General features: G+C 37.6%; 1 protein-coding gene across 4 annotated transcripts in view; it reads right to left on the reverse strand.

The window, feature by feature from the left end:
• kirrel1b (kirre like nephrin family adhesion molecule 1b) overlaps window positions 1-23,192 on the reverse strand; it is a 54,489-nt gene that overhangs the window by 11,237 nt on the left and 20,060 nt on the right. For all 4 annotated transcript variants that reach the window (XM_077222379.1, XM_077222383.1, XM_077222382.1 and 1 more), the window contains exons 2-8: window positions 5,124-5,276; window positions 3,010-3,159; window positions 1,886-2,043; window positions 1,554-1,704; window positions 1,356-1,461; window positions 667-815; window positions 87-214 (exon numbers count right to left, since the gene is read on the reverse strand). In XM_077222379.1, coding sequence (XP_077078494.1) covers window positions 87-214; window positions 667-815; window positions 1,356-1,461; window positions 1,554-1,704; window positions 1,886-2,043; window positions 3,010-3,159; window positions 5,124-5,276 — 995 coding nt within the window. The remainder of the gene's footprint in view (window positions 1-86; window positions 215-666; window positions 816-1,355; window positions 1,462-1,553; window positions 1,705-1,885; window positions 2,044-3,009; window positions 3,160-5,123; window positions 5,277-23,192) is intronic.

The following is a 23,192-nucleotide window of genomic DNA, read 5'->3' on the forward strand; positions in this document are numbered from 1 at the left end:
ACAAGTGATGGCTTATGGTACAGACAGTGTATTAGCCAAAAAAATTAAAAGGTGAGTGCACCCTGTAGGACCCTGTGTGCACTAACCATACTGGAGCCCTTCTTGGTCCATGTGAGGGTGAGTGGAGGATTTCCTGACCATTTACAGTTGAGTGAGACATCAGAGTCAGCGTCCACTGTTACAGGCCTCGGCTCCACCACCAAAATTGGACCAACTACAAGAGAGAAACTGTTATTAACTACAACAATTAAGAAGATGATTAAAAAAAGCATGACGTTACAATAATGATATATGTTTGGACCACTAAAACAAAAAATCTAACTTGAACTAAAAAACAAAAACAAGAAATAAAAGTTGCTAAAATTTCCTTAAACATAATACCCCTAATTGAAATTATGCACAATGGCATCAGAATAAGTTCAATCTGCTTTTTAAGAAACACATTTCCCAATGACTGGATATGAAAATGGTGTTTTCTATATGGATATGCCAAATCAGAGCACACTGAAAAATTTCAAACTTAGTGCCTTTAATGTTTTGTTTTAAATCATATTTAAATTTACTGAAATAAAAACATAATTTGCACAGTTTACACTGCTAAGCAGTGGCAAACACGTACAGTCTAAAATAAACCCATAAATAGACATGTGGTAGATAGATACTCACAGTGAACATCCACCAGTATACTGACGTTAGTGCTGCCCACTGCATTAAAGACCAGGCAGGACACAGGCTCAGTGAAGAACGAGTGATCTGCTGTCGTCTCAAACACACTTTCTCTTGCTCCGTCCAAAATCACGCCCCCTTTAGCCCACCTACCACACACCAGGGTTATTAGTTAACTAAAACTAAAATTAAAACATTTGAATTATTTGAAATAAATTAATTATTATATATAGTTTATATATGAGCCTGCTGTCACTTTAAGATCTACACGGATCCAATATACTGATTAACATGCATTTTCTTTCTCCACTGTTTATGTTTACTTAAGACATAACTGACTACGTTTACGAGGATACTCGGCAATAAGCGCATTTTCAAGCGCAAGAAGACGTGAAAGTCAGTATATGCGCACAGAAAACTTCCCACACTGAGAGTTACGAACGGAGTTTCCTTTCACATCTACTTACGCTTGAATATTTCAACTGTCCAGAGTGTCGTTCACGTTTGTTTCACGTTCATCTTCTCACAACATTGCATTGCCAGATGTCATAAAAATATATACGCTTTGTATAGTCACCAATACAGATTTTCACATTTGGTGCTTGGCGAGTGTCAATTTTAGGCCTTGACTCCATCACAATTATAAAACAAGTAGAGCACATCACTGAGATCAGTATACACACACTAACCTATAGCCCATAATGGGAGGGTTGGCAGTGGCCTGGCAGGAAAATGTAACTCGCTCTCCTTCTAGAACCGATCGAGGTTCTATTGACAGAATGACTGTAGGAGGATCTGGAGAGAGAGTGAGAGGTCATCAGGGTTCTTTTTGTGTATATACAATATGCTATACAGAAAAATAGATATTTGCAAGCACAAACACTTACGGTGGACATTGAGAGTGATAGTAGCTCTCTTTCCCAGAGGGGCGGCAAGGTTTGAGGCCACACAGGTGAAATTTCGTCCTGTGTCTGCGTCCACTGGTTGGATCTCCAGAAAACTCTTTGTGGTCACCCTCTTCCTGTCAGGTAACACCTCCTGATGATAGACAGACAGACAGACAGATAAATAGATAGATTAGATAGATAGATAGATAGATAGATAGATAGATAGATAGATAGATAGATAGATAGATAGATAGATAGATAGATAGATAGATGACTGTATGTTCTCATATGCATCTGATCATCGTGCCATTTTTGTTTGTGTCTTCACTCACAGTGCTGGTATGGGCTCCCTCCACTATGATCCCATCTTTGTGCCATTCTATCGTTGACAGTGGCTTTGCTCCTCGAGACACACAGGTGAGGTTATATGAGCTTCCTGCCGTCAGCAGGATCTCTGGAGAGCCCGCGATAACAGGACCTTCAGGCGGGACTACACAGACAAACAGATAATACACTGAAAGTGACACACTGTGCACACAGATAACATTTATAAATACTGATGTATATAATATTCCAATTGGATAAAATATATTTTGTTCTCTGTGAATATTGTGTTTTATACACTGCCATCTATGTGTATGTGTATGCCATACACATACACTGTATTTAATATATACTTTAATTCAGAAAGATTGCATTAAATTAAACAAAAGTGATATTATAATGTAAATAAATGCTGTTCTTTTGAACTTTCTATTCATCAAAGAATCCTAAAATATTATAATATTTTAAATGTGTATATTTCGCATATTATTTTATTTAACATTTTATTAATAAACTTCAAAATAATCTTCCTTCAAAAACATTTTAAAAAGCTTACCGAGCCCAAACTTTTGACTGGTGGTGATTGTGTGGAACGTTTATTACTGCATTGTTTCACTTGTGTTTGTAGTAATGTAACTAAAGTGATTTGATTCTTCAATAATGTCAGTGTAATGGCAATGTACACCTATTGTATATCATGGCAGAAAAGCTTCACATGAATAAAAAGAGACAGAGAGAGAGAGAGAATGTAGATAATTAAATTGCTCCGAGTCAGTAGAGCAGCATCTCTTGAGCTGCTATTAGTGTCTCTACAAAAGCTAAATAAAGAAAACAGAATGTAGTCTTTCGAAAGAAACTTCCTGTATCGGTGGCTCGGACTGAAATACTAGAGTATAAAGCACTGTGCATTCTGTATACTGCATACTTTTTTAAAATGAAAAGTTACATATATGTAACAATGAAAAATTTAAACAGTAAACAGTATTACAATGTTGGCACATGTGCTGGTGTATACTGAAATGCACAGGAATTTTTAAGCAAAAAAAGGTGCATACATCTCATATTATACATTGTAAAAAAAAAAGCTAAAAATGGTAGTATGCTATTCTGAACATATTCTGTGTGTACTCACTCAGAACAGTGAGTTTAGCTCTTCTGGACCTCAGAGCGGCTTCAGTGGCCTGACACTCGTACAGCGAGTCATCGGTCAGGTCTGCTGACGTGATCTCCAGATTATACTGCCCAACATCCATGATACGTAAAACACGGTACCGCGGCCATGCTGAAACACACACCGTTACACTTTAACACAATAAACTGCCATATATTTGTTTTATGCATTGATAGTTTTATATGCAGATAAGACTGTGCTGCAAATGTCCCAGCATAGTTGTATATATAGTCCAATATAGGGTATATTTATTTTGTCTTGAAAGCATGAATGTCCCTATTTCATGTATTTCCCCCCATAATAATCATTCATCTCAAACGAATATACATATTCTTTGTAAATGCATTAAAAGCTTCAGCGATCTTTGAATTTTAAAACAAATATTATACAGCCAGTTTAGCCAATCAGTGTGATTATATGTTGGCTTGTAGAACATGTGTTTGTCACCAGAGGGCAGCACTCCAACACATTGGCATTCTAACAGCACACTCTCTCTGGCACACACATTATGACATCATCGATCTGGATACCAGGAGGACAAAAGTATTGGCAACGATTACATCATCCTTTAGCTCATCCAATCAGCAAGCAGACACTTAACCTGTGCGCGTGTTTGCACATCTATATGTGTATGTGTCTGTGATTAAAGCGCGGACAAAAGATCAACATGTCCAAAAAAAGGGAAAGAGAGCAAGGCGAGACAGAGGACAAAGAAACAAAATGGCAATGTCTGGACAATAAAAGAAAAAAATATGTCTCTTGCTTTTATGCAATAGGCTACTTGTGCGGTCCTGTATGTTGCATGTATGTTGTATGCACAGGGGTTGGTGTCAGAACTGAAGCATGTCCATTCAAACTGAGAGCGGGGTACATGCCTTGACGGTGTCAAGTGGATTTTAAGTGCAATTTCCAAAAATAAAAAAACATTGTATCTTTGAAGATTAGGGTTGCACAATTCATATAGGTAAAAAGGGTGTTTGTCTAAAACACTGCAGTCGAAATGTGGCAGCTTGTCAGGGGAGGCACAGCCTACCCGAAATGATGAGGTGGAAAATGGGAGAAGGACGATTTAATGTTAATAAAATTCTTAGTTATTTATCTCATGTCTGAGAATGTGAATTTATTCTTGTTTGTAATTTCATCATTGTAACACCATTAAATATCACTGAAGTCGGAACAACCGCTGCTCTTCCCCGAATCTATCGGGAAACTGTGCTAAGGCGAGTCTGAGGGGATAGAGAAGGGGAGGGGGAGGCAAATCCATAGCCAGAGACTTTTGTTGGTAAAAAAATTAGCCATTCACCATTGAGTATTTGACTTTCACCAATCAATCATCGCAGAGATGTAAATGATGTGATACAAGTTTGAACCGCTCCCACTGATAATCTAGCAACTACCTTAATAATGGATGGTAGATACATTGATTATCTGATCTTCAACAAATTTACCAAGGTACCATTTGAGTGCAGCAGCTACAAATTAAAAATTAAGCAAGACCCCACACAGAAGTTGGACATATAGGTATCAGCTTCACTAAACGGCCAAACATGCTCTTTTAACACGGACATTTAAAAGGACAGAAGGATGTATTTTTGTCGTGTGTCATTTTCTTTTTTTTACATTTTATGTTTAAAAGTGACCCCAAAATTCTTAAAGCAGTAAAAACACTGCTATACAATTAGTGTGCCTCTTCAATTTCAAAATCCACGAGCTGCCATTGGCATTGACATGTCTAAATTTGATCAGTCATTTCCTTTATATTGAAAATCTAGTCATCGTACCCACCCTTGTGTCGCTCCAAACTAGTATGACCTTTTTTTTGTGGAACCTCTTTTACATACAACTAAAATGAATAGCGATCAATAGCTGTCAGATAGCTTGGTTTATTAATTTAAACCCATTTCCCGTTGCTCAACCAAAACTGTATGACTAAACTAACCCGTCTTACAATAAAAGTAAATTTTTCCCTTATCTTATCTCACCTAGAGCTCATACTGCTACTCATTCCCCCTCAAAAAAAGGTGCATGACGCCTTTGGTTAGAGTGATCTGGTGTGTGTGTGTGTGTGTTCTCACCCCTCAGATCTTCTCCAATGCCAAGAGCGAGCCCGTCTTTTGTCCACTGTACAATGCCGGTGTAGTTAAACACCACGCAGGACAGAACCACTCTCTCCCCGACCACCACTGACTGATCTGCCGGCTCCTGAGAAAACCGCGGGCCGCTGAACACTGACAGACAAAGAGAAACACAGAAATTAGGTTCTAATTTACTGAACATATATTGCACCGTCAGAAAGTTTAAACAAAAAATATGTTGCACTGTATATATATATTTTTGGAATACATAGTTGAATAACCCATACTAAACCAGACAAACCTAGACATTTACAACTTTGCATTTGGCGTACATAAACATTAGGCAAAAATGCACTACTTTTCAAAACAGCAATATTGTGAAATATTTTTTTTTTAATTTCTGTTTTCTATTGTAATATATTTTCAAATGTAATTTATTGCAGTGATGGTAAAGATGAATTACTTCAGTGTCACATCACATGATCCTTCAGAAATCATTCTAATATGATGATTTGGTGCTCAAGAAACATTTATTATCAACAGTTGTTTGGCTTAATATTTTTGTGGAAACCTTGATACATTTTTTTCAGGATTCTTTGGTGAATAGAAATTCAAAAGAACAGCATTTATTTAAAATAGACATATTTGCTGTCTCTTTTAAACAAAAAGAATCTTTCTTGCAACAAAAAACAAACTTACTGACCCCAAACTTTTGAAAAGTAGTGTACATTAAAATGATACATGGCAGATTAAAACAATTTGAGGAGTTCATCACAAGAGCATTTCCCCATGCATTTTAAATATCAGGGACATTTTTGCCCCAAACCTTGATACATTTTTTGACTCTGATAAAATTGCGTTAATGAATGTCTTTTAGCAATATTTCAAAGTGCAGATTGATTAAATTTTTCTTAAAAACATGCTACACAGACACTTATGAGCACATCCCCAAAATTTTCACCATTACATCATCGCAAAGAGATCATTCTGAAAAATTCCGTCACTCTCTCTCTCTTCCTGCCTCTTTGTCTCCTCAGGCGCACGCCACTCCTCGAGGATTATTGGTAACAGTCCAATTTGCTAATTAAGGCAAACCTCGTTAATAAAGGGAGGTGGGAAAAGAAAGGGTGCACCTCCAGAGGATTACATTTACAGCCGTAAAACAAAACTCTTCATCACACATAAAGGAAAAGGACACACCAAAATGGATATTCTGTCATCATTTGTTCATCCTGATGTTGCTCCAAACCCGACTGACTTTTTTCTGTGGAACACAATAGGACAAATACCAAGACATAATGTCGGCCCAGATCCAGCCCACATCTGGTATGTGTGTGTACCACATCTGGGCCGGATCTGGGCAGACATTATGTTGCTGTCTGGGTAATGAAGAATGTAGTGGCTGCTCTTTTTTTTTTTATTCAGTTGACTTTGGTGGAAAAAAGTCATACGGAAAGTCAAGGTCTCTGGACGTTGAGTTTCTGTCATAAAGCCAGCCTTCCCTCTTTGTAACTGTCTGTGCATTGTGATTGGACTGCAGGAGACATGACGTCATGTCTTTGCGGCACAGCTGCTTATGACATCGCTTAATGATACTGGCCTGTGTGTCAGAACCCTGAAAGCAGCTTCGCTGGGTTAACTAGTCATTAGTGATGCAAAAGTGCCCTCAGAACAAAGAAACAACATCTGATCTCTGATTCATAGACTGATTCGTCTCTCTCTCTCTCTCTCTCTCTCTCTCTCTCTCTCTCTCTCTCTCTCTCTCTCTCACACTCTCTCTCTCTCTCTGTGTGTGTGTGTGTATCTTTGAAAACTCTGAAGTATTTCCAGATGCTACAGTATAAGAAAAATATCCCTGAAGTGGTGCTGCCAAGTTTTAAGCATTTACAAAAGCAGCAGAGCCAAATGCAAAACGTCATGGAGAGAGAGAGATAAACAGAGAATGACAATAATGTACCCTGTAGCACTCACACAGAAACAGCCTTTTAATTATGTGCCGAGAGAGGTAAGCAAGAATACATGACTTTTAGTCGAATGGTCTCAGACCGAACATTCATCTCTCCACATCTTTCCTCGGGGCAAGTCTTGCTCTAATTTTACAGACAAATAAAAACTGTATTTTGTGTGGGTGTGTGTATAGTGTGATGTCCATGAGCATTTGTGTGTGAGTACTAATATGTCTAGATCGGAATCAGGTACCACAACATTTAGCCTACATCACTCTTAATTTAAAGGAATAGTTCACTTCAAAATTAAAATTCTGTCATTTACTCACTCCCAAGTTGTTTCAAACCTGTATGAATTTCTTTATTCTTCTGAACACAAAAGAAAATATTTTGAAGAATGTCGGTAACCAGACAGTTCATGGACCCCATTGACTTCCATAGTATTTTTTTCCTACTATGGAAGCATAGACTGTATGGAAGTCAATGGGGTCCATCAACTGTCTGTTACTGACATTCTCGATGACGTGGTGTCCCTCTTGCAACCAACAAAAATAAACTCGAAATACTAATAAATCATAAAGTGTTTGCATTTGTATGTAGGATGAAAATAATCTGTAAACTGTTAAAAGTTAAATCTTTGTTTAAAATGCATATTTAATCGACAATTATTTTTAACAAAATCTGAATGTTCCCATCATACATGTACAGGTATTGACAGTATCCTGAGATGTAATTGCAACAATACAACACAATATAACAAATAAAGTGGTTATATCCAAATAAATGAAAAACAAGAAAGGGAAGGATGAGTAAAAGAGTAATGTGAAAAAATATGTTATTTATATAGGAATGTATATGTTATTTAATATTCACATTTTATTTATTACAACAAAAAAAATATGATAAAAAAAATGGTTTATTTGTCCTGTGACAACTATCATTATGGCATTTTAGAAAAGTGTGGATTTGTGCTAATTTGTCTGTGGTATTACTGTCTTCCTTGGCAGTAATAGCCTATAGTAACACTACAGTAACACAGTAACACCTCATAATCATAAACACTAGTATTTGACTAAAATTTATTAAAACCATAAACTGCTCAATATATTAAAATTTAATAAAATTAATTTAAAAAAAATTGTTTCCATTTTATCTCAGTAGGTGGGTACCTGTAGCCTACATGTGTAGGCATATTTCATTTCCTGGTCTCATGCTTTTTTTTTTTTTTTATCTCTTTAGGAAACAAGTGAATAAAGGTCTCCAATTTCTCTCTATCCCAATTTCCTGAGGGAAATTTAAGTGGAACAAAGGAGAGAAGCAAACAGATGAAATTTCAATTTTTGTTTTTCACAGTAAGCCTATTTTCAATCCTTCTCCCCTTCTGATTTCATCACTCTTCAAATATCATATTTTTTTCACATTGCTCCTCTTTTGCTCGTCCTTCCTTTTCTTGTTTAGCATTTATTTGGATTACTCCTCCTCTATCTCCATCGTTCACTTTCATATGTTTTTCCTTCTAAGGGACCGTTCTGTATTTATGGAAAGGGCCACCGGAGGAAAATAGGGGAGGGTAATGTCTTTTTATTCTTTGTGGAGGGGAGGGTCATTCAACTTTTTTTAGTCTAGGGGTAGGGTCACCCAACTTTTGTATTCATGAAAACAGCAAAATTTCAAAGTGGCTTTTCTTTTCTATGTAGCTTTATGTAGCTCTCTCAGTCTCGGTCCCCCTATCAGATGGGTCTGACCCAACAAAAATCCAGTTTGGCGCTGTCTGACAGTGCGCGCGCACTTCAGTACGCACTCAGAAAAAGTGCATCATGTACAGAACGCCAATGAAATGTTAACCGGCATAGGTTTAAAGCACGAGCAAATAATGAACTTTTGTGATTGCGAATAAGTGCAGTGTCCTTGAGTGTAACTCTATCGCGGCATTAACATGTGATATGAATGTACGTTGAGTGTATTGGGACTGAGGCGCCAGAACTGCAGCTGATAGAATGTGGGCTTTACGATACTACCATATTTTAGTTTCCATTCTTATTGTGTTTCCACAACAATGTTAGTGAGTAAATCTACTGAAATTGCCACCATAACAGTGGAGTGTGATGTGTTAGATGTAGGGCTACTACATTTTTAAATTACTATTAGAATTATTTTAAGTTAACATAAAATATGCAGACCTACACCAAAAAAAGTAGTTGAGAATAAATTCTTTAAAATTGGGCAATTCCAGCGTTATGGATGTGACATTTGCAGTCAAAACTTGAAATATAAATTATCAGAAAATGCATTTAATACTGAATCTGTTTATATCCATATCCCTTAATGAAGAAGTCAAGACATTAGAAAAATATCAGTCTACGCATGCGTTTTATATTTAATATGAGCGAAATACACATGTGACGTGACACAACAAATCTTTAACTTTTAGGTGGCAAAATATTTTTTATTAATTCTACGAATTAGGCTACACTGCGTAAAACAAAAGTAGGCTAATAACCGGATGAAGAAGGGTCGGCCTCCACTGAACATAAAATATTATTTTTTATTTTATTTTTCGTGTTCGCATTTATGAGGAAAAAAAGAATGTTACGGACGTGACAGTTCTCCGTTACGGACATGACCGCTCTGAAAGCGACTTCAGAAAGCACAAAGCCTTTCTTTAAAGTAAATTTCGTTTTTTATTAATTGTATCTTAATTTTAATTAATGTTTCATCAACCAATTGCCTGGATTTAATAAATAAGAAGTAAATATAGTAGAAAATAGATTCTCATGACACGGAGTCGCCGGCGCGTGAACTCTCGTCTCATAAATGAACCGAAACTCAGCGTATAATGTACTTGCCTCACAGACTTGAGAAATATATAGAAAGCTTGATGTCTACTTTTAAACAGAACATTTAAAAACGAAAAAGAGACTGCTCTCTGCTTATGTAATCCGTATGAAATCTGCATTTCTCTCATCAGCACCGAAAATCTAAAAATCTAAAATCTAAATCTAAAATAAAAAATTATGATACGAACCCAATTGTAGGTTTGGTCTATCGTTACAGCCTTATTAGTAAGATGAGAAAGCAGGAGTTTAGTCGTTTGTCATGGTTGTAAAAAAAACAATGGCTATCTGAACATCTTTGAAAGCGCAAAGATGTCATGCATTTTTCCAGGGGAGGGTCATGCCCTTTTCACAATCATTTTGGAGGGTCATAGAAAAATGTATTACTGGCGAAGGGAGGGTCAAGTCTTTTTTGACTAGATTTCAAAACTCCTCCGGTGGCCCCTTAAATAAATAACGAACAGACCCTAAATCCCAGACTACATTTTTCTGTCTTCCCCTTTAAATATTTGTCTAATTCATTTGTACTTTGGAGATTTCGCAGATTTCTGCTGGTTTGTTTCGCCAGTAGGTGGCGACAAGTGACTGTATTTATGAATGAGTCATTTGCTCCAACGATTCCTTCAGGAACGAAAGAGACTTGCTGCGTACCAATTTATATATCCGTCCTAAATAGTAGGTTATTAGAAAATAGAATTAGTGTGATTAAGTGTGATATTGATTATAAAGGTATTGCTCTTTGCGCTATATCAAATCATGAAAAATACAAACTGAAATCCAACCAAAAACAACCGTCCCCAGTACACAAACACACACCACAAAATTTTCTTCTGTAAACAGCATCATGTTGTGTACAGGGGTAACAGGCTTCGGGACATTCAGCAAAAACACTCAAATGTCACTCAGTGTACTACGGGGCCTCAGGGGGATCTGGTGACCCTCGACATTAGCAGTGGCACAGAAACAGGACGGCGTAAAAGATTCGCCAAATGCCCTTCATTTCGTTAATATTTCATTTCACACATCCCTCCCGTCCCAGGAATCTCAAGTAAACTGATGCTCAGAGGAGCGGATGAGAGAGAGATTTAACCCCAGAGAAATGCTGCTGAAACATCTCCCCTCAGATATGTGTGTACATACCACTAATGAAGTCAGACATTTAAAAACTAAAATTATGATGAAATTATGCTGTTACTACACTTTGAGCTGTTGCAGTGCAGAAGAGCGAGTGAGAGGAGTATAATGAGCGCTGAGAAGCAAGAGAGAAGTAAGAGAGTGTGCTGTGAACGTCATAATGCATTTCTGTCGTCAAATACGATTGACAATTAGCATACAGTTTGGATTGGCAGTATGGTTCTGTTCTGGGCAAGAACTCCCTTGGGGTAAACAGAACAGAACCAACATGAATGTAGTGCAGATATCATTAATTCAAGGTTTTAAAGTACAACATAATTCGAGAATTTATTCTGATTCAAGGGGAATCAGAATGCCAAATCCTGACTGGACAAGAGGAGCTGGGGACGGAGGAGGTTAATTAGCTCCTGAGAAACGCGATAGCTGCTGATAATATTGAAGGAGCTTAAAGGGTAACTAAACACAAAAACTACTTTTTTTAGATACTTATCTGTAAGAATGGAGCTTCATAAATGCTGTTCATTGATTCGACTACATTTTTTGACATTTGGGTATAAAGTGTTTTACTTTTCAAATATATGGTGTAAAAACGTCTGAGTGCTGCCCTCTTCAGGTTAAACGGAAAGCTCCTGCAGTAGGGGTACTCTCTGACGTAGAATACTCTCTGACGTCACTCTATCACGCCCTTGGTGCGAACTCACCACGCCCTTGGCAGCCCCTGGTATAAAACCATCTGGTTCCGTCAAAACTACTATAGCGAGTCAGGAGTTGGAATTACGAGTATTGAAAACGGATAGATATATATTAGCATATAGTTAGCATAGCATTTATATAGTTATTTAGATTATTTCGTGTAGCCTAGGTAGTTAATCTCGCCTATCGCTCCAGTGTGCAACCTGCATTTTACGTGGGATTGCTTCTCCAACGCAATGGAGGTGGAAATGGGATTCTCCACACAGCTCGCGCTGCCAAACGCTGCCCTTCCTGCATGAACTCCACCACCGCAGCGGCGTCATGATGTGAGTGAGCATATATTTTTAATCACAATTTATGTTCCTTCTTATTAGGCTAAAGTTAATCCTCTGGTGTCGACAAACGCGCCGGCGCGATTTGCTGATTATTTTTTTCACATAGCAGTAAAATATAATGAACGTAATAGTAATAATAATCCTGGAAAAAATTACCTCAAAATGACTGAATATAAGAATAATCGGATGCCGATCGCGATGCGGGAGTGAAGACCGCAGTTTGAGCTGGTGTCCACAGACAATTCACCCTCCTCCACTTCAGGTGAAGGTGGGGGAGAAAAGTTCTCGACTTCAAATGACCGCTCTGTTGCAAACATAGAGGTTGCAAAGCTACTTGCGTCACTCCATTTTAGCTAGTTTGACAGCAGCTGTCACTGCGGGTCTCAGGTGCACGCCCCCCCGCTCAGCCCCGCCCTCGGTTCGTCGCCTCTATCTTCGCTGGGCTCTGCCCACTTTTCCAGCATTTTTCAAATATTGCCAGTGGGTGGAGTCAGGCTTTGACCAGGGGTTTAGTTACCCTTTAAATATGTATACAGTGATAGGCGTCGTATTCCTATAGGTAGACGTGGATCAGCTGAGAGTCAGCTGATGCGACCTTGACTAACTTGATCTGCCAGAACTGACGCTACGCTTGATGTTTGTTTAGTTTCTGGGCCTCGACATACTGACCTCTTTGTGTCAACAGGCTGTTAGAAAGGTCAAAGGTCATCTCCACAGGGTGCAGGGCACATGAGGGTACCCCATCTATCATATTTACTTTCATTTCTTTTTCTCCTCTGCTCCTATTTTCCACAGGCATCTTTCTTTCTGGTATGTGAACTTTCTTCCTTTATTTATCTCTCCTCTCATTTTCCAGTTCATCCCAACTGTCCGTTTCCTTTTTCCATTCGATCATCTCACTCACACACACACTTTGTCTTTCTCGGCACTGAAAGAATGTGAAGCATTTCCTTTACCTCCCCTCTCTCTCTCTCTCTCTCTCTCTCTCTCTCTCTCTCTCTCTCTCTCTCTCTCTCTCTCTGTCTCTCTTCTTTCCTTCTCTTGATCAGTTTCCATCTCACCCATGCCTCTCAGCTCATTCTCCTCCCCTCTTTTTTCTGTTTAGGTCTTTTAATTAAAAATTTGAGAAAATGTTTGCTTTTAGCATCAGTCACCTCGGTGCAACGAAAACACAGAAAGGGAATAATTTATGCACTGTTCTGTCATGTAATTTCTCATATAGACTCTACTTCTCTACGTCATTTTTTCTGCCTCACACAACTCGATTTTATCAAGTTAAAAGGCAATCTTTGCTGTGTCACCTTAAGGTTTGATGGTGAAAATGTTACAAGGACACTCTGACTGCATCCAAAATGACACACTTCCCTACTATATAGTAGGCAAAAAACTGAATGTGACAAAAGTAGTATGTCTGAATTCACAGGAAAAGAGTAGACAAAAAGTAGCCGGGTGACTTCTTCTAGTGAGATTCTGAAGTGTGCATACGATAGACACTTTACTATCCCACGAGGCCACGGGAGAGGATTTCTGAATGGCAGTGAAGTGATATAACTGACGCTGGTAGTTCACATGACAAAATGGCTGATGTAGTACATCCAGATTACTACTAATACTAGAACATACTTTTTAGCGGCCGCAAAGTAATTACTTATTCAAAATAAGTACCTACTCAAGAGAGTATGCGATTTTGGATGCAGCCTACCTGTTAAACTCTCTCTGGCCTCCACCTGCTATAGCAGCCATGCCCTCACAGTATCGGTTAAAGGGATAGTTCACCCAAAAATAAAAACTCTGTCATTAATTACTCACCTTCATGTCTTTCCAAATCTGTAAGACTTTCTTTCATCTTTGGGAATTCTAATGAAAATCTTTTTAAAGAAATCTGAGAGCTTTCTGTCCCTTTACAGCTAAGCAAGTACCAAAATTCAAAATCATAAAGAGATAGTAAAACAGAATTTCAGCGGTTTAGTCAAAATTTTCTGAAGAGACATAATTGCTTTTTATGATGAACAGATTGAATTTAGGCTTTTATTCACACATGAACATTCATCAACTCACACATCAGTTGTGGTAAACGAAAGCTCAAACATGTTCGCTTCATGTGCGAAAACCAATGAAGTTCATTCTCATCACTCCCAATGATGTTTGTTCTTGCACGTCAAGCAGGTTCAGTTGAGCTTCTGTTTATGTTCACTGATCAATGTTTATATGTAAATAATAAAAGCCTAAATTCAATCTGTTCATCATATGAAGTGATCGAGTCTCATCAGAAAATTTGGACTACAAATCACTCAATTCATATAGATTAGTTTTAGGATCTCTTTATGAACTTTTTTAGGGCGTCAAAGTGGTTGTTGAGTAGCTGACAATGGAGGGACGGAAACTCTCAGATTTCATCAAAAGTACATAATTTGTGTTTTGAAGATGAACGAAAGTCTTACGGGTTTGAAACGATATTAGGGTGAGTAAATGATGACAGAATTTTCATTTTTGGCTAAACTATCCCTTTAAGCTGGAAAGATATTGACATATGAGTGGACCACTCTTAATGTTTTGATGGTGCCAGGGGGGGTTCAACGTTTAGGGGAGATTAACCCATGAATGGCATACTAATAGCAGTCAATGAACAATAAACTGGGCTAAGAGAATCTACTTTAAGATTTAAAAAAAAATCTTACATATTTCACCTGAGAACTGTGCTTTTACTTATTAAAGACTAATGATTTTTACCTGGTGGACAATTAAACTAAAAGTAATAAAACTCACATATAATTATAAATAAGGAGACCATATTGAACAGAATATCATAGACCTTTCTTATCAACTGAACCTCTTTGAGCTAAAATATTTACTTTAAGTTAATATATACAAAACACATTCACATGTTCATGGTGCTCTACTGTTGGTTAATGGTCATGTGGCATGCAGGTAAACAAATAAAATATTAGTATTAATATAAATAGGTGTTTTATTTTAATTGTTTTAATTAAAATATATTATGTTTTTTTTTATGTATATATTTATGATTTAATTTGTTTTCTTATCAACTCACAAACCCCAAATTGGGAATAGGCTTCTTTGACTTGGGCCAGCAAGTAACCATAGCATCCTAAAAACCACTCCGAACACCTTAGCAACCAGATAGCAACACCCTGGCAACCACCCTAGCACCACGACGGCTAATCCAGTACAGGGAATGACTACTAATGTTTAGAATTTTTTTAATTCTAGCTTTCTAGATTTTGTTTTTTTTGGGACACAATCCTAGTCAAGATTCTTTTCCCCCTCCCCCTACAAATTTAAATTCAAATGGACATTCGAATGACAAAGAGAGCATCTGCAGTGTGACATATTCGGCTCGCCAGCGCACCACCGAAAAACATGCAGAGGGTCGTCTCCCGAAAATCCAGCACACCCTTCTCTCTCTCTCTCTGTCTCTCTCTCTCTCTCTCTCTCTCTCTCTCCATACATCCAGTTATCTCTTACACTGTTTCCATCCATTCTCCCACATTCTTCCCTCTACCGCTTCCATCCAAATCCTAAAGTTCTGTCGCCATAGCAACAACTGTCGTCTGCGAAAATTACCCCCAAAAATGCTCTCTTTATATGCGTGCTGGTTGCTGCCCACCCTCGGCAGACTGTCTCCAGTGATGGTGTTTAGGGAGAATCAGCAATTATGAGAATCAGCAAATTAATTCAAAGAGACACACAAATGACAAACCATTAATAGTATAGCAACACACAGATGGATGGATACATCCTCTCAGAATCAAGCAGAAAATACAAAGAGATTCTGACAGCAAAGAAAGAATGAACAGGTATCATGATGGGGAGAGCCATCGCCATGGTAACAGAGAAACGAGTGAGCGCGAAAGCGGGGTAAGGAGGTAGACAGACAGAAGACCCCCCACCAACCATGCCGTCACCATGGTAACTAAAGAAGAGGGTATCCTGAGAGAGACAGACAGGCTAAAAAACACAAAAGACACATTAAGGAAGAGGGAAATCACATCTCTCGTTATCTTCTCTCTCTTTCTCTCATTCCCTTCCTCTCGGTTCTCCACTGCACCCACTCATTCAAGCAGAGCTGCTTCCATTTGCAAATCTAATGTGTTTATGTATATGTGTGTGCATAAAAAAGAGCAGTGATTGAGTGCATGTGCATTTGTGTGCGCTGCATGTGAACTTGTGGAACTGCAGAGGGACAGAACATGTGTGTGTGTATCTGAACAAAAAGGAATTTATCAACAATCTATTTCTGCTGATTAGATAAAATCAAATATCATCCCTAGTGAAAAATAAATATACCAAAATGTATTTGAAATACATTACATTTATGCTAAGTATACTACAAATACATTTACATATTTATGTACTTAACATACATATACCCTGCAATTATAGTTGAACCAATGAGGTTCATTCTCATGCGTCAAGCACGCACATTAGAACTTATGTTTATGTTCGCTGATCAATGTTTATATGTGAATAAGATCCTAAATTTAATCTGTTCATCATATAAAACAATCGTGTCTCTTCGGAAAATTTGGACTAAACCGCTCAATTAATATGGATTCGTTTTACGATCTCTTATTGAACTTTTTGAATCATCAAAGTGGTAGTTGCTTAGACTGTCAATGGAGGGACATAAATATCTCAGATTTCATTAAAAATATCTTCATTTGTGTTCCGAAGAAGGAAAGTCTTACAGGTTTGAAACTACATAAGGGTGAGTAATTACTAACAGAGTTTTTATTTTTGGGTGAACTATCCTTTTAACTGTTACAGTAAGTTTGGGGCATGGCTGCTATAGCAGGTGGAGGCCAGAGAGAAGTAGTTTTAAGTGAACTACTGCTTTAAAGCAATTTAGTTATCCGGAAGTAGTGCTGAGGTCAAACTAAAATATACACTCACCTAAAGGATTATTAGGAACACCATACTAATACTGTGTTTGACCCCCTTTCGCCTTCAGAACTGCCTTAATTTTACGTGGCATTGATTCAACAAGGTGCTGAAAGCATTCTTTAGAAATGTTGGCCCATATTGATAGGATAGCATCTTGCAGTTGATGGAGATTTGTGGGATGCACATCCAGGGCACGAAGCTCCCGTTCCACCACATCCCAAAGATGCTCTATTGGGTTGAGATCTGGTGACTGTGGGGGCCATTTTAGTACAGTGAACTCATTGTCATGTTCAAGAAACCAATTTGAAATTATCTGAGCTTTGTGACATGGTGCATTATCCTGCTGAAAGTAGCCGTCAGAGGATGGGTACATGGTGGCCGTAAAGGGATGGACATGGTCAGAAACAATGCTCAGGTAGGCCGTGGCATTTAAACGATGCCCAATTGGCACTAAAGGGCCTAAAGTGTGCCAAGAAAACATCCCCACACCATTACACCACCACCACCAGCCTGCACAGTGGTAACAAGGCATGATGGATCCATGTTCTCATTCTGTTTACGCCAAATTCTGACTCTACCATCTGAATGTCTTAACAGAAATCAAGACTCATCAGACCAGGCAACATTTTTCCAGTCTTCAACTGTCCATTTTTGGTGAGCTCTTGCAAAAAAAAAAAAAAAAGCCTCTTTTTCCTATTTGTAGTGTAGATGAGTGGTACCCGGTGGGGTCTTCTGCTGTTGTAGCCCATCCGCCTCAAGGTTGTGCGTGTTGTGGCTTCACAAATGCTTTGCTGCATACCTCGGTTGTAACGAGTGGTTATTTCAGTACGTATACACATAAAACATGATACCAGAGTTTTAAAATCAAACATTTTAAAAGAGAACAATACAGTTGTTTAAACCAGTGAGCATTAAGCCTTGTCGTCAGCAAGTCATTTCCCTTCGTGCTTTTGATCGGCGCAGTCGGTGGGGAGTGCGCGACTGCAGAATCCGACACGTGCGCCTTGCGGTTGCGAGTTTTTTGACATACGTCAGCATGACATCAGAGAAAGGCGGACCGCATTCGGACACATTTCTAACCAACATGCATCTCGCGCTGATCACTGGTGATCGATTCTGCGCAGATTTTGCTCATCTCAAACAAGCCTAATCTGAGCGCGAGTCCGATGATGAAACACTGGAAGAACTAGTTATTCAACCCGAACCTCCATCGCAAGGACGACTTGAGCAGGACTCAGTGATACACTAGCTACTCAGTTTGAGGTACATTATGAGATGTTTCAACTGTAATTCATCACCATCAGCATTAACTAGTGCATGTCCATCAATCAAACAGATTGCTTTACTTGTACTTGTTTATTTCATGAGTATTTTTCTAATTTATTGCGGTGAACATGTGGAAACTATCAATAACAGTACATACATTAGCCAAGCTCTAGCATAAAAGACTGATGTTACATAGGCATAAACATTGGTAAAACAAATCTTACGACATGCTTAATATTTACTCAAAGTAGTGAGAACGACAGACAATCTGCATTAATAGACACAGTTTTAGTAACGTTAATAGTGGCCCACAACTGAACGCAGAAGTATTTCAGTAAGACAGTAATAATGTGAGTTAACCAGTTAGCAGGAGACCTACACAACATAAAACTCAAGTATTTTGAACACCATCTTTCAAGAGCAAGCGGTTTGCGAATCCTACACTGAACTCTGAGATTTCAGAAGCAGTCGTAAGTAAATTAAAGGGAACACAGTTAAAGTTAAGGATTATACTGCTGTGGTATCATGGTAAAGATGAATTTTAACCACTGATTCTTCATATGCTCATCCTTGGGCAGTGAAATAAAAAACTGGCTTTACCTTCACATTGTAGAGCACAGCGTCTTCTCAATATGATGCTATCCAGTATCAACAGGAATCTACTGCCGGATTGAGGTTCAAGTTTTCCCTAGTGTCTCTGCGCGCGCAATAATTGGGTGGGCAATATGCTAATGTTTCATCTTGACGTCACAACGAAACGGCTTGTGACTCGTTTGAAAAACGATTCATTTCATTGACTCAGAGTTGACTCTTACTTTTGAAAGGCAACAACTTTATATACGGTGCACTTTCAGATTTAAAACTTTGCAGGATTTTTTCATTCTTTTAGAGCTGTTACACACTACATGAAAGGTCATTTTCAAAAATCCATAATGGGGCACTTTAATATTAAGAAATGTGCAATAAAGAAGTACTCCAAATAAAGTCTTAAGCAATATGTCAGTAAATATGTTAATAAATTTGTACTATATTTAGTATGAAATTAATGTATAAATGTTAGTATAGGTTTTAATTTATAATAAAAATATATTTCGTTGTCACGAGAACAAGTGATTTGAATGAATATAAATATATATATACAGTAGAGAAACCATAAAAATATGAGGGAAATATTTTATAAATATTTTAAATATGAAGGAAGAAAAAACTTCAACTGACCAAAAAAAAAGAAAAGGAATAAGCATACACTGACTAAAATATAATCAGTTATTAATATTTTGTTGGTTATTCTTTTTGCATGTATTCATCATTTCTTTGTTGACAGCCTGGCCAAAAATTATGTCCGCACAATTTGGCATGTTTCATTGCATTATAAAACAATTGACTCAAAGCACAACTACACAACACTCTGAAGAATATTTATTGGCATAGATCAGGGATGTCCAAACTCAGTCCTGGAGGGCCACTGTCCTGCAGAGTTTAGCTCCAACCCCAATTAAACACACCTGGACCACCAGATAATCAAGGTCTTATAGGTTAGAAACTTCCAGGCAGGTGTGTTGAGTCTGGCTAGAGCTAAACTCTGCAGGAAACTGGCCCTCCAGGACTGAGTTTGGACACCCCTGGCATAGATGGTTCCATAAAGGGGTCATCGGATGCCCATTTTCCACAAGTTGGTATGATTCTTTAGGGTTTTCATGTAAAGTTTGTAACATACTTTGGTTAAAATTCCTCAATGGTTGTGTAAAAAAACATTTTTACCTCCTCAAAAACAGCTTTGTTCACAGCGGCCAGTTTCGGTGCATGTCTCTTTAAATGATAATGAGCAACTGCTGCTGACCTCTCTCCTCTGTGGGGCATGTGTCATAAAGTGCTGCCATGGCAACCTGCCTTGGTGGACAGTATACAAATGGCTAAGGGTGGAAATATCGTCGCTGCCCGATGAAACTCACGTATGTCCAAAACGGTTACTTTTCAGGAAGTGAAAAAAACACTGTAATTTCAAAAGCAGTTTAACGTAGCATTGAATACTTGGTACGGCATCTTTAAATGTAACCATATTCTTGCCAGTGTATAATATAATCCACATTTGACCAAAATCGAGTTTAAATGGACATGCGTGCATATTTTACAGTAATGAATCAATGGGACAATGAATCAATACACTCACACTGCAATGTTAGACTGATACTTTGTTTGCACAGTCCTGTCGTACTTTTGTGAATATATAATAAACTTGAGAACAGTTGTCAAAAACAAACGTTTGCAGATAATTTACCTCACAGTGTTATTTGGCTATCCAATGCTGAGCTTCCAGAGACATTGGATTCTGGATAAAGTGAGAATCTGTTAAGATGAAACTTCACGAGACCGGCGAGATGCCACACGGTGGGAGATACGCGGCGTGATTGACAGCTTTGACATCAAATGGATATACGTGAAAATCAGATGACATGATTTCACAACTTTTCATTGGTCATTTAGATAATGTGAAGCATACTGTATACAGAAATGAACCTGGACATTCTATCCGTCGGAAAATCTCAAAATCGGCAAAATGGACATACGCGGTTTTCATCATACAGCAACGATATGCTAATACGGGACAGTCCGTCAGTGGTCGTGGGCGGAGCATGAGCAATATGACATCATGTTGTTCAGAAAATCCAAACGGCTTGATTATTGAGTGAATGGATTCTTTTCATTTCATGGTGGTTGTGTCCACACACTGCAAAGACACATTGCACATTACATGCAAACACCATATAAAAGTGAATTTTGCATCCAATGACCCCTTTAAGAACATTTAGCATCCATGGAAACTTTCCATTCCACAAAAGGATCTTTATAGTGGAAAAAGGTTCTTTAGATTTTCAGAAATGTTCTTCACACTAAGAAAGAAATGGTACTTTTAAGAACCATTAATTGAAAGATTCTTTGGGGAACCAAAAATAGTTCTTCTATGGCATTGCTGAGAGCCCCCTTTTGGAACCTTTATTTTTTTAGAGTGACTATGCTTACAAAATCTATAACACATTTTTAATAATATTTAAATAAAGGGTGAAAATGTAAATTGTCCGAGACTGGACATCACTTTTGGCCACTACTATATATATATATAATTGGATCACTTTTAAAACCAGTTGTTGACTTCGTAAGCACAAAACCCTCGGCTTCCCATGATTGCGTGGCTGAGAATAATCTACTGATAAGTTTGGGCTATGTATTCCTTCTCTGTCATTTGAAGAATTCTGGGAATCCTTCGGCCTAATGCCAATAGATCTGGACCTCTGCCCTAAAGGTTGCAAGTTCAGTTACAAATAGAGATGACCCAAACACTGAGACACGATTGCAGTGATTAATCCTGCTCTATCTATTCTGCCCTTGAGATACAAACTTAACCCCAAGTAGGAGGAACTGTCCCTGCAATACATTTTCTGCAAATCACTTTAGATGACTAACTAACCAATAGACTGTCTTCTAGAAGCAAAAGCAAATGCCAATTGGATATAATGAATGAAATAATTTGGGAATAAACATAATAAAACATTGTTTATCACACAGTTACACAATTAGAAGAAAACTCCTTTATATTATAAATATGTAAACGAATATTGAACTTATTCAAGCAAACCTCTGTATTCTTGAGAACTCATTCAGCTCAGATTGAGTAATGAAATTTAAAGTATTTATGCATCAGCTTTATACATCAAGCATTGTGTGAAAGGTTTAATACAAAGGATCTTTTTTCAGACTCTGGAATGCCAATGTCACACGTAAAGGTCACTTAGCAGCTAGATAAAAAAAAAATTAATAATAATAATAATAATAATTTAGAGAACAGTAGAGCCGCACGATTCTGGATAAAGTGAGAATCTGTTTTTTCTTTCAAACAGAGATCACGATTCTCCCACGATTCTGAACAGACAACTGAATAAAATAACATAATTTACTAGAGGTTCTGACAAAACGTTAATTGCCACTGTCTATTTAAAATGTTTAATTTGATTTGCTATGGTTTAAATGTTTTTTTTATTGATTTAAATGAATGATTCAACGACTCACTCATTTAATTACTGGATGAATCAGTGTTTTTTGAACAAATCTCTTGAATGAATGATTCAATGAAAAATCCATTTTTTAACAATCACTTGTCGCCAACTGGTGTAACGATGTAATCTATACTAAAGTTATTTAAAGCGTCATGTTTGTTTTGATCGCTTCCATAGACCGTGTTCATATCCAAACTGTAAACTTTTATCCCAGTACTACTGTGATAATATGAATATTTGTAACACAGAAATAACTATATTGTGTGTGGTTGAAAAGCTGTTTCTATACATGATAACTGTGATAATCTCTATGGCGGTGTGATTTTACGAAGGTTTAATAGACACAGTTGTCATGTAGGAATGAGATTACATGGGTATTTGAATCGAGATCGCAAATTTTTATGTTTAATTGTGCAGCTCTAGATAACAGTATAAAACTGAATTAGGGAAAATAAAGAACGATGCTACTGCTAAAAAAAATCCTATTTCTATTAAAATTTGGCTCATCAGAATACTTAGAGTCTTAGGTTGTTTTGGATTTTTTTTTCCCATTCATTTCATTATGGTACTCATAATGATGATGATAACGATTTAAAAATGTCGTTTTACAAAGGTCTCAACATGGTTCCACTGGGGGAGATTGTAAACTTCAGCAGTATCATACATTTAAAAGAACAATGAGCAGAACTAGAACAAAGGAAGCACATATATATTGGCTTGCTATTTCATGTAGAACTGGATTGCCAGGATCCATTTAAACATTGCAATGGCAAATGCCAAATGCATGAAACCATGTCGAAGATCCCCTTAAGGCGAGCAGTAAACTTACTGGAAGAAAAAAAATGCTGTTTTATAAACACTCACCTGCTGTGAAATTCTTATGTAAATATAAGTTTTACCTGAG

This window comes from Siphateles boraxobius, unplaced genomic scaffold, assembly GCF_051911475.1.
Source record: "Siphateles boraxobius isolate OS27281-9 unplaced genomic scaffold, OSU_SipBor_1 86, whole genome shotgun sequence".
In the NCBI taxonomy this organism is placed as follows: Eukaryota; Metazoa; Chordata; class Actinopteri; order Cypriniformes; family Leuciscidae; genus Siphateles; species Siphateles boraxobius.